Genomic DNA, 12,708 nt, shown 5'->3' with positions numbered 1-12,708 from the left:
ATTGCAATTGTATCATTACCTTTACTTTCTTCAACGAGAACCTGAATTGTTTCTTGCTTAATGAACTCTTCGGGAATCGCGGGTCGTTTTTTCTTATCTTTCTTTGACAGTTTCTTTTGAATGTCTTCGAACAGTTTTTGCTCTTCTGGACTTAAGTCAGATGGGGGTTCACTACTCTTTTCTACTGCCTTCGGCTTATCAACCTGCTCTGTCGTATCTGCCATAGCAACTTGTTCTTCCTGTTCCTGTTTCAAAGAATCTGAAATGCTAACCTCAACCGCTTCAACTATTTCTGGCTTGGAGTCTGTAAACTCAACTATGGAAGTCGCACTAGTTTCGGCCGTTCTCTGCAAGGACTCTACGTTTTCAGTCACAGTCTCAGTAACGCGCAGACTAACCTCCGGAAAATCTAGGTGCATTTTCACGATAGGAGTCTTTAGCTTCTCTTCATGAGTAATTAAAGAAATTTTCTGAACAGTGCCTGGTGGATAGGCTCCGTCAATGCCTTCCCCAACGAAAAGAACATTTGTGCCATCTTCGGTTTCGAAGCTACGTCGTTGTGTCGTTGTAAGGATTGTATTTTTGGTAGTTGTCGTAGTTGTAGTGGCAATGCGGTCTGTTTCAGTTACCCCGTTCGACGAAGTATGTTCTGTGTTAACAGTCGGTAGTTCAGTTGTCTTAATATCTACAACCTTAACACCAGATTTGCCTGCTGTGTCCTTAATACCCAACTCAATATTGACACCAACATTAGCAACTTTAGTTTCGGTGCTTGTCGTGACAACTGGTGAAGCTGCCTCCGACCTTGTACCCGAAGATACAATGGGACTTGTTGATCTTTGATCGGGCATTTCAATACTAGATGTAACAATAACATCGCTAGGTGTGTCGCTTTCAGTCAAAACTATACGTCCGTCATTTGTAATGCGCTTTGTTATACGCATTGTACGAATTGTCGTTGTCTTGATTATAGCCCCATCAATTTGACTAGATGTAGTTGAAGTTTCACTGGGTATTTCTGATATTGTTGGAGAGGACTCGCGCACAGTGATTGGCTCACTTGTTGTGCTGCTCTCTGTTGTTGTTTCGCCATCTTCGTTCATTTTCTTCACAATTTTCGTCGTACGCACGGTTGTTGTTTTAGTTACACCACCAGCTTCCTCATTAATTGGTTCAGCAGCAACCAGCGTGGGCTCAACGGGTTTCTGATTATCTTGAATTTCGCTAATGCTCTGATTATCAACATTTTGTGCCACCTTCTTAACAATCTTAGTCGTTCTCGTGATTGTTGTTTTAACCACATCACTTCCAACATTGTCATCGAGAGGTTCAGATACTAATGCCTCAGTTATTATAACATCTTGTTGAGGTTCATTTTGGACTGTAGCAAGGTCTTGAATCTCTTCAGTTAGGTTGGGCTCAGCCGCTACTGGAGCTTCCTTCTGCTTATTGTGCTTCTTTGATTTACGCGACTTTTTCTCGGGTACAGGCTCTGCAGTTTGCTTTTCAGAGGCTATGAAATCAAGCGTGGTTGACTTTATATTGTTACTCTTCACCGCTTCTGTAGGCTTCGGCGTTATGAGTAGTAGCTCAGCAGATGGTTCGGGTTCGGGAGCTGCAGGCTCATTTGCACTCTCAACTGTTGTCTTATTTACGGCCTTCGTAGTTCGCGTGGTTATAGTTTTCGTAATACCCTCACTATTTGATTCGGTGGTAACCGATTCGGCTACTATTGGTGCCTCCTGAATAATGGTTTCAACTGTTTCCAAGGCTGGCTCTGATGTACTACTGTTATCACTGGTAGTGTCAGAGTCTTGCGTAATTTTCTTGATTATTTTCGTTGTACGCACAATTGTTGTTTTTAGCACCGAATCGTCATCAGCTTGTATAGCCTCTACAGATGATTTTGTTTCGGGTGAAATCTCCACATCACCAACGGGTTCGGTGACAGGTTCTTTTTCAGCGTCAGCCTTAGCATTCTTGATCGTGCGTATGGTCGTGGTTTTAGTTGTCTTAACTACACCTTCATCGCTAACCTCACGACTATTCATTTCGGACTTCTCTACTTTGGGCTGTTCTGCAGCTTCCTCGGCAAGTTCATAGGAATCCAGCGAAGGTACATCCGAATACGTTGACGTGGACATTTCCTGACTATCTTGTTGGTTGATCTTTTTCACGATTTTAGTTGTACGTATGACGGTGGTTTTGATAAGACTGCCATCATCGCTGATAACAGATCCATCGGATGACTGAGTTTGTTTCTCGTCGGTTGTAATTGCACTTGTTGTATTCAGGGGCTCTGTGGTTTCTAGTGGTGCTTGTGGCTCGATAATTTCGGCTACGTTTTGCACAATGGGACTTGCAGGTTTTTCTATGATTTCCTCGCTTTCGGATTTCTTTTGTTTCTTCTTCTTATCCTTTCTGCTGGGCTTTTGTGGTTTCTGCTCGGGTTCAACCGCGACAACCGGTTCCTTTTTATCCTTACGCGGTGGCTTTTGTGGCTCGGAAATAATTACTTTCTCGGCTTCGCTTACAATTTCTTCAACAGCGTGATGTGCAGCATCGAGGATAGCTTCTTGTGATCCAGCCGGCTGATCCAGTTCGGTAACGTTCCTAGTAGTGAGCACTGTAGTCGGAAGCAATGTTATGTCTCGTTCCACTTCGGGCTCATCCTCATATACTTCTTCGACAACTTCCTCTCCATCGGCGGTAATGCGCTTAAGGATACGCTTCGTCTTGGTTATTGTAGTTTTCGTAATGGAACCGCCCTGAACAACAGTTGTATCCTGAGCTGAAGTTATTCCAGGAACGATAATGCTGCCAGGCACTGTACTTGTTGTTTCCATTAAAGGCAGGTCGAATTGCTCTACGGATATATTTTCTTCGGGCAAATCATCGATTACATCTTCCTCAACAATTTCCTCTCTACCATCGACAATGCGCTTCACTATGCGCTTGGTAATATGCTTTGTTATGGTCCTGGTAGTAATTGTAGTGGTGCCGCTTTCTGTGGAAATCGTGTTGGTAGAGGTTGTTACTACAGGTTCGCTTTCTAGTATTGATTCATCCGTTTCGATACTTGATACTGTAGTTGGCTCGAATGTTTGAGTAGATCTATAAACAGTCTCCTCAGGCTCCACAACAAGAGGTTCAGTAAAGGTAACATGCTGAACAATATCGATTTTATTTGATTCGTCTGCCTTCACTTCGGGTTGCGCCGTAATTGTTTGCTTCTCCGTAACCTTTGAACGTTTTCCATCTTTCTTTGTTGGAGAATTGATTTTAGAAGCAGTTTCAGCTGTTGGTTTTACAATCTCTTCAACAACGCTTTCTTTCACGACTTCGATAACAGGCTCAATCTTAGTAATTGTTGTTTCGACAACTGGTTCTTCAATGGGTAAAACCTCCGTCTGCTTAGTGACTTCAACAAGAGGTTCCACTGTGTTTTTTACGACAGTCGTAGTTTCCACAATATTTGTAGATTGCTTTTTATCTTTTTTAGCTGGAGAGAAAACAGCAGGACTTGGATCAGCACTAGGTTCCACTACACGTACATCTTCTGTTGATTTAATAACTTCTTCGATAGGCTTAACTGTTTTCTCGGAGGTCTCGAAAGTTGTGGTCTCCGTTTCAACAATAGTTGTTGCCTTTTCATATTTTTCAGCTGAAGTGGGCGCAGTTGGAGTTTGATCAGAAGTGGGTTCAACGATCGATGATGCTTCTGTCGGTTTCACGACGTCCTTGACAGGCTCAACTGTTTTATCGGGTATCGTAGTGGTCGTGCTTTCGACATTATTTATCTTCTTTTTACCCTTTTTAGTTGGAGTAGACACAGCGGGAGTTGGAACAGCAGTGGGTGCCATAACAATGTCTGGGTGTTTAATGACGTCTTTGATAGGCTCAACTGCGTTCTTAGAAGTTGTAGTAGTTGTAGTTTCCACAATAGTTGTTGTCTTGCTTCCATCAGTTTTAGATGGAACCGATACAGTTGGCGAGGAATCATCAGTAGGTTCTACTACATGTTCGGCTGGATTGATCACTGATCCAATAAAATCCACTGTTTTCTTCCAAACACTCGCAGTTTCTACAGGAGCTTTAGGTTTCTTTTTGTCCTTCCTTGATGGAGCAGTAACAATGGGAGCTATATCAACAATTGGCTGTTCAATAGGAACAGTTTCCTCTTTAGTGGCCTTCACAATTGGCTCCACCGATTTCGTCGTAATAGTTGTCGTCTCGACTACAGTCGTAGACTTCTTTTTATCCTTCTTATTAGACGCTTGGTCATTGGGTTCAATTGCGATGGGATTCTCCTTTTGTTTGACGGATTCAACCACCGGGTTGGCTGTTCTCTTTGTGGTTGTTGTCGTTTCCACAACATTTGCAGTTTGCCTTTCCTCCTTAACTGGAGAAGCTACCCTGACCGGCTCAACAATCTGTTTGTTTGAAATCGTTGTTTCCGAAGAGTTTTCAGATGAATGCTTGCTCTTTTTAGATTTTCTGGTTTTTGGTTCCGGCTTGTGCATCTCCTCGACGAAAATTACCTTTGATGCAGGCACACTCTCCACATGACTGTGCGCCCCACCATTTGTTTCTGGAGATTTGTGTTTTCTACCTGTTTTGTGATCTTTCCTGCTGCTTACCTTAATGGGCAATGGCTCAGGCTGTGGTTCATGTCGCTGTCGTTTTGGCTTCGGCATCTTTGCCTCAGAGTTTTCATCGGACTTTTCCGTCCACCTACCGTGCTGGTTCTTAATCACCGTAGTGCTTGTTGTATGCTTTGTGGTGGTGGTTGTTGGTGCATGTTCAGCATTGCGAATTTGCGACATGGGTGCCGCTACACGTACTGGAATCTGTTGCTGTTGACTGGATGGCTGGAAAACTGGATGTGATCTATGCTGTTGGCCAAAGAGCACTTCGGCATAGGTGCTGCCAGTACTGTTATCTTGTTGTTGCTGATACACATTTTGAATCGGCTGTTGCACTCGGGGACGGACGACGAAACTATCTGGAGCTGCGACAATCGTTTGTGCTATCACAGTTGGCTGTATCGGTTGCGAGATAATCGTTTCCTCCACATATCTTGTTGTGGTTACGGTCTGATGTGGCTGTTGTTGCTGTTGTAGTTGAGGCTGTGGTTGAGATACTTCAACGGGTATCGTCTCAATCGCATCGACATCAAACTGACCAAAGGTAATGTCGGGACGTGGCTCATTCATTTCAAACTCTTGCGGCTCCACAGGTCGCAGCATTTGCACATGTTCCTCAATGAACACCACCTGTGGTGGTGGCACCTGTTCCTGAGTATTATGTGGCGTTACAATAGTTGCCTGTATTTGTTGGGTGCACGTGGTCAGAGGCTCCGCACTTTGTTGCACCATCGATGCGAGAGTAGTTACCACACGATCAAGCACGCTATTACCTGTTGTCGATGTGGTTGTCGGATTTACATCCGTGCGGTATGGCTCCAGCAGATAAGCCTGATCAACAATTTCTGGTTGATAGACAGGCACGTATTGATTTATTTCCGTTTGCCGCTGCTGCTGCTGCTGTTGCTGCTGCTCTTGGGCATATTCCTGCGTGTACTCTTGCGGCTGTTGGGCATAATAGATCTGTGAGGACTCCGTTGTGTATACCGTGGGGTAAGTCTCCGCTTGAGCAACTGGCTGATAAGCTAGCAGCTGGTACTGCGTTGTTGTTGGTGGTACCGCCACAGGCTGATATTGTATGGGATACTGCATCTGCATGATCTGATCATAATAATTTTGGGGCTGTGGCTCGCCACTTTGCTCCGCAACATAGCCCCACTGGCCGCTATCGGCCACATTCTCATACATTGTCTGATATAGCTGTGGATCTGGCTGCAAGTAGGTGGCGGTGATCTCCTCCGCACTCATGGGCACCTCATAGTTGGGCAGCTGCGGCTGCGGCTGCGGCTGCTTCTGATCAAGTTGAGCATAGCTAAGCTCCGTGTTGGGCTCACCAATGAACTGCTCCAGCTGCGGTTGATGCTGCTCCGGTTCGGATTGTGGCACATAAATGTTGGCCGCTGCAGCGCTAGCATCTACCACATCCTGTATGGTTAGATCCGTATGCGGCTGAGCCGCTTGCCGCGCCAGCTCTTCGGCCTGCAAACGCTCCAATTCCATGCCACGCAAAACCTCCGCATAAGATGTGGAACCCGGCACCCACATGGGGCTACGTGAACGCGCGCGATCCTCGTGTGGCAGATAAAGATGTTGGTGTTGGTGTTGATATTGTTGCTGCTGTTGTGGTTGGGATTGCTGTTCCAGTTGTGTCGTTGTATCCACCTGTATTGTGGTTTGTGGTTCGCGTCTGCGTCTGGGCGAACGTCCACGGCGTTCGGGACGCGGTGGCTGCAATTTCTTACCCGTGTTCAAATGCTGCTGATTACGCTCCATTTCAATAAACTGACTGTTCGGATTGCTGACGATGCTAGCAACTGGTTGATCCACTGTTGTGGTGCTGCTGGTCGTTTCAATTTTCAATTGGGTGGCACCGACAACCGGCATCAATGATGCATCCTCATAGTCTGACGTGGCATTGGTGCTGCTGGGTGGTGAAACACGTTGATTCCGCTGATAAAGCACTGTGGTCAGTGGTTCCTCTTGCGTTTGCTCATCCTCGTGCGTGCGTACGGTGGTTGTCATTGTAGATGTTGTTGTTGTCTTTGTTGTGATTTGCGTTTGCTGCTGGTTTGAGTTCGTTTGTGGTGGTTGTGGTTGTTGTTGTTGCCTTGTCGTTGTCGTTGTCAGGGTCGTGGTCGTGTCGGGTTTTTCTTGCTTTTCGTGTCTGGGGTTCGTCGCCGTTTCATTACCGCTTACCGGACTCGCATGTCCTGATAACACTTCAGCATAGGTTAGACCTACTGCCGTTGGCTTCATAAGCAACGAGACAGTCGATGAAGTGGTTACCACTGAATGTGGATCCAGAGCATAGGATTGGGCGGCGGATGCGTCGTAGTTTTGCTGCATGCCATCGATTGATTGTCGCATTGCCTATGCGTTCAGTAACGGGCGAGAGAGATAGAGAGTGTGTGGGTGTGTGTTTGTGTGTGGGAGAGAGAGAAAGAGATTGGGGGAAGATTTGCCAAAAAACGGTTAGCTTTCATTTGTTTGAAAGAACATGGGCCTAACAACTACCTAATAAACTGTCTAAGACTGGCTTTCCCTAGTCAAAAAATACTCTTTTTTTGGGGTTTCATTTTAAAAATATATAGTTTAATATTTAATCTTTCTTTTTTTTTGTAAATTTTCTTAAGCATGTGGGTCATGTACGTTATATATATATATAATATAATATAATAGTTACGGCGGCTCTGGCATGTTTAGCTGCTGCCCCTGCCGCATTGGGAGACTGTTGCAGTGGCAGCCGTAAACGCCGTGGAACGCCGCGGTGGCTGCTTAGCTTTTGCTTTGGTTTTCAATTTCATTTCTTTGGCGATCTAGTGCTAGTATATATGGTATATATATATATGCATACATCGGTATATATACACATATATAATTATGACTTATAAGTACTGTTTTTGCCATAGCTTGCGGCATCTCTAAATCTCTAGCTTAGCATCGTCCGGCGTGCCGCGATGTATTAACAATTTGATGCGCTCATTGCGTGCGGTTATTTTCGAATGCAAATTTTTGACACGTTCACGACATGCCTATATCGATATATATGTATATATATATATAAAAATATTGAGGGGTGATATTGTTTATGCGTATGGTGCATTTTTGTAGAGAGAGAGAGAGAGAGAAAGAAATGTTTGGCGAAGAAGTAGAAGGTCAGCATATAATCATAATTTTGATATTTGTAGGCAGCGAGCATAAATACGCCATAAGATAAAGCAACCAGATACCAAGTATATATATATATATATTATATATATTTTTTATGTATTTGTAGAAGTACGCAATACCCATGTGTATGTATGTAATTATGTGTATGTGTGCGTGTATGTGTGAGTGTTACATAAAGGATATATAGCAGCAGCAGCATCGAGAGGGGTTTGTTGAGGGTTAGTCACAGGTTTAGTTTAGCAAAAGGCACAAGAGGCAAGCGAGCAAAGCCCAAGAACCCGGTTAGAGATATAAGCATGTAGTTTAAATATTAGTAAGAACAATTAATTTTATGTTTATGTAGTGTTTAAAATTTTAATCGTTTTTTTTTTTTAGCGCAACGACACCAGATTTGTTTTTCAATAAGAATGTACGAAGAGAAAAGATAAAAAGAAATACAATTGTCAAAAAAAAATAAAATATATAAGTCAAATTAAAACCGTAACCATACTGTGTAACTAAAAGATAACTGAGAGAGCGCTATTACGGTAGAGAGTAAGAGAGTAAAGAGAGAGAGCTGTGATCTCGAGCGGCTTAATGTGAAAATGTCTGCCCGGCCATAAAGCTAACTAATTAAAGTAAAATATTAAAAAGAAAATCATAATTGATAAATGTCTAAGCGTTAAGCATAATGTGTTTTCTTTTTCTTGTTTTTTTTTTGTGCCAGAGAATGTGATGTGATGTGATTTGATTTTAGATGTTATGAATGTACTTTTCTTTTTTTATAAATGTGCCGCCATATTGAAGATATGCTTTAATTGTACTTGTGAAAGGTGAATGAAAATAAGTTCTCATAGCAAGAGTTGCCCCAACATGTAGCTACTGTCAATAAAGGAAAAACCGAAAAAATTTCTTTGGATATCAAATTGTTTAAATTGACTTTATAATTTGCCACTTACCGCCGACACTGCAATTCGCAATGTAAACTTAAAACGAAATTTGTTTAAAATTAATATAAACTATGCAATTATAGGCCTGCTTGTTCGCATACATATATAAAACAAATATATAAACTGTGAGATATTTATTTGCGTTAATCCGGCATTGCTAAAAATAGCCGACTGAATAATGGGCTGGAGAAAAAATGTTAGAATTTCGGAAATATGCTTCTGTTTTTTTTTTTTTTTTTTCGGTGGGCTACCCCCGGCAACAAGAACTTATTTGTATTCTCTAGCATATATATATATATATGCTTTTTTTTCAGCACGTGACAATGAATCGAAATCGGAATTGGACTTTTGTTTTACAGACACAACAAAATGTTTGAGTTCTTGACATGGCAGACATAACAATAATGGGCATCAAAGGCATATATATTATGCATGATATGGTATGAAAGCATTCTATATGGATGAGAAGTACTACAATTAAGGCGGATGTGTTTTTCGATGTAGGATGAGCTGCACGGTTGGTATGACATGATTTTTTGTTCGCAAATTATAAGAACACAAAAAAGAGAGCACAAATATGAAGAGTGTAGATGTGTGTGTGTGTGTTTGTATGTGAATGTGGATGTATGTGTGTGCGTGAAATGAATGGCATAAATCGAATTCGAAAATAATAAAAACGTAAGAATAATTTGACTTTTGAGCAAGAACGTAACGAAAAAGAAACTTATATGCCGCATAGAAAAAAAAGAAAGAAAGAAATTAAATAAAAATTAAGTATACTAAAAGTATAAAATGCGCACTTGAAAAACATAAGGAAATGAAAAGAATTAATTGAAAATTGAAAACAAAATGAAAAAGAATGAAAATAAATTAATATAGAACTAAATACGCAGCCACCGTGCAACTTTGGTTTATATATTTTTATTCCGGACCTACCCGCACAATTCTTTAGCGTTCGTTTTAAATAAATTGTATTATTTTTAAAGTATATTTTTTTTATATTGAATATTGAATTTGGATTCAATGTGGTCTATGGTTACTTGAGGGTTAATAACTTTATGGGCCAACAAACTGGTTGTTCTGTCAACTGTTGCATAGCACAAAATAATACAAAATTGAATCGTTCAATATATAAGTAGCATGAATATGATGAAGGGGGATATACTAGATCGAAACTCGGGGCATAATCGTACTTCAGCTTAGCTTAACAGTTGCTGTTATTTACGAGCTACTATTGAAAGATATGCATATATGTATGTATATATATTAAATGGATATATCGAGACAATCCTAAACTGATTGATCATATTCCTGCTCAACTGGCACTTGCTGCTAGCTAGCACCTACTAACTGCTCTAACTGAAGGATGTGCTCTACACAAGAAATCAGATTCAGTTTTACTTTGGACAGTACGTACCTGTTGCTCGGCTAATGCGCGCTCACGATCGTGCGGCAAGTACGTGGGCGCCATGACCAGACGCAGCTGCTGCTCCTCCTGTATAATACGCTGGCGCAGCGTTTGCATTTGCTGTTGATAGACATCGATTTGGGCTAGCGTCTGCTCGAGACTCTGAGATTTGGCTTTGACCAGTTCGCCCAGACCATCGAGCACGCGCACCAAATCATCAACATTCTCGCTCAGGCGCGGATCACCGCCCATGCCGTTGCGGAAGTGTACCTAAAAGATGTGTTCAGCATGGAAACGCATTCCGGATTAGCTATGCAAATGGGTCACTTACCTCCAGTTTTTCAATAGACAATCTCAGTTTGGTTTTTTGCACATTTATGTCGGCCAGAGTCTTTTCACAGTAGCCCAATTGATCGCGCAGCGGCTTCTTTTGCTGTGGCGAGGAGTCCAATGTTTGTTTGGTCTTCTCATGCCAGGCGCGTATGTCCTTGATCTTGCGCTCGCATTGATCCCACTCCTCGCAGGCCTCCTGCAGCAGTGAGTTCTGTGTGGTACAAACAAAAATGAAAAAACAAAAAAGAAAAGGGGTTTAGATGCATAGTTTGGGTTGTCGGGTTGGCGGCGGGTTTACCCTCTCCAGCAGCACTGCTTCCACGGCTATCTTCGCATCCTCGGCCTGCTGCAGCTTATCCTTGAGATCGCCCACGGTCGTCACTTGACCAATGTGTTCCAGTTCCTTATCCATTTCGCTCAAATGCTTCACAATCGGTTTAATACTCTTCACAGCCGCCGCATAGTCGTTCAGTTTGGTTCGGGCCTCGGGCAGGGTGCGCAGCTCGATGGTTTGATCAATGAACGTGCGCTTATCCGCCACCCAGGACATGACAATCTGATACAGATTCATGAACCGTGTCCAGGCATCGAGGCTGTCGCCAACAGCCTGCTTCTTCTCATCCAACCAGCCACGAACTTGGGCTAGCTGCGCGGCCAGCTGATCAATGGTCGATTGCACCAGCGTCTTCTCCTCGCTGTTGCGACAGTTCTCAATGATCAGCTGACCGTTGGTCTTGACCAGCGTGAATCGTTCATAGATGGCGCCAATTTCCTGATTGATGCGCTGCAGCAGCTCCTTCATTTGTGTCGGCTCCAGTGTGCGCTCCTGCACCTGGACCTCGGCCTGCAGCAGCCAGCGTTGGATCTCATCCACACCGGCCAAATAGTCGGTGCGCACGGTCTTGGCGCGCTTGAAATCCTTCTCTTTGGTCTCCATGGCCACCTGTACGCGTTCCGCTAACAGTTCAAGTGCGGTAAATTCCTGGGCAATATCGCTGGGCAGCTGATTCTGTTTGGTCTGATAGAGCGCTTGGGTTTGCGCAATCAGCGCACGACTCTCCTCGCCGGCCTGCTGCACCTGGCTATTGAGTGTGATGAGGACCTGTTCCGTTTGGGCAATATGCTCGTCGTAGACGTGTACCGACTGCAGTTGTTCGTGTAGTGCGTTCAATTTGTCCTGCAGCTGTGAGATGCGGCGGAACACTTGCTCGATCTCCTCGAGATCCTTGCTAACCTGTTGGTCCTTATCGCGTAGCGTATCGTTCAATCTGCAAGGATTCAAATAGAAAAAGAGAACAAAAAGTTTGCCCGGGGCGTATTAGTCAATGACGTATCTACAAAGTAGCTGCCTATAATATAGATATAATATGTAAACAGTTTGTGTGTCTTTGTGTGAAAACCACGCGGTTCGTCTTTTGCTCTAGAATAGAATTCAGCTACGCGTGCTGCACACAATATATATTAAATTTATATATAATTATCTTCTATGTATATATATGTACGAGAACATATATTATAGAAAAGCTCTTTTCAAATAATCAGCAAATGGCTGAAGTTTTTCAATATTTTTGCTGGGGCTATTCAGAATTTTATATATCCACTGGGCTGGCAGTTGTTGGCCTCGAGGCGCTGCGAAGATTTCCGTGAAAATTAATGCTGCCGTTTGGCTACAAGAGAGTTTACTAAATGAATAGCAATGCCGAAAATTTTGACTACAAGGCATGAAAATATTACGAATTCGAAAACGTGTACGAATTCGAAATTCTATTTGATATATGGCACATGATTCGACAAATGCCTTGGGAGAGCGTGCTCTGCTTTTCAGATTTTCGAAAAGATTTTCTTATTTCTTTTCTTTCAAATTCGTAGATCTTTCAAATCTGTTATTATTATTGCTGTTAGTATTATTTATGTTGTACACGCCGCTGGCCTGCTTAACGGCTGCGTTTATTTTTGATGTAGACATTTATATTTAAACTTGTATTTATGTTTATTTATTCGCCAAGTCCAACCGAAACTTGGTCAAAGCAGACGAACTGCAGCTGACGTCATCGGACATGCTGCATTGCAAATGACTCAGTGAACAATCTCTATTTGCCTTCTACTTAACGTATCTTTTCTGCCTCATTCCAGATCGTAACCCTCATCTGGCACACGGCTCATATGAAGCGCCATGTGGGCGCTTAAATAATTTCAACAAGTGTTTTCTCTCTCTGGGCAA

General features: G+C 42.9%; 1 protein-coding gene across 1 annotated transcript in view; it reads right to left on the bottom strand.

Annotated features, from left to right (window-relative positions):
- The window catches only part of LOC115759274, a 106,202-nt gene that overhangs the window by 38,597 nt on the left and 54,897 nt on the right, over positions 1-12,708 (bottom strand). Inside the window, exons 15-18 of the mRNA XM_030700176.1 lie at positions 10,786-11,755; positions 10,486-10,698; positions 10,164-10,424; positions 20-7,016 (exon numbers count right to left, since the gene is read on the bottom strand). Of these exons, the coding sequence (XP_030556036.1) occupies positions 20-7,016; positions 10,164-10,424; positions 10,486-10,698; positions 10,786-11,755 (8,441 nt within the window). The remainder of the gene's footprint in view (positions 1-19; positions 7,017-10,163; positions 10,425-10,485; positions 10,699-10,785; positions 11,756-12,708) is intronic.

Source organism: Drosophila novamexicana, unplaced genomic scaffold (genome assembly GCF_003285875.2).
Source record: "Drosophila novamexicana strain 15010-1031.04,08,12 unplaced genomic scaffold, DnovRS2.1 tig00000193-arrow-pilon, whole genome shotgun sequence".
NCBI lineage: Eukaryota > Metazoa > Arthropoda > Insecta > Diptera > Drosophilidae > Drosophila > Drosophila novamexicana.
The sequence above is the reverse complement of the archived record's forward strand: the minus strand, read 5'-3'. Positions and strand labels throughout refer to the sequence as shown.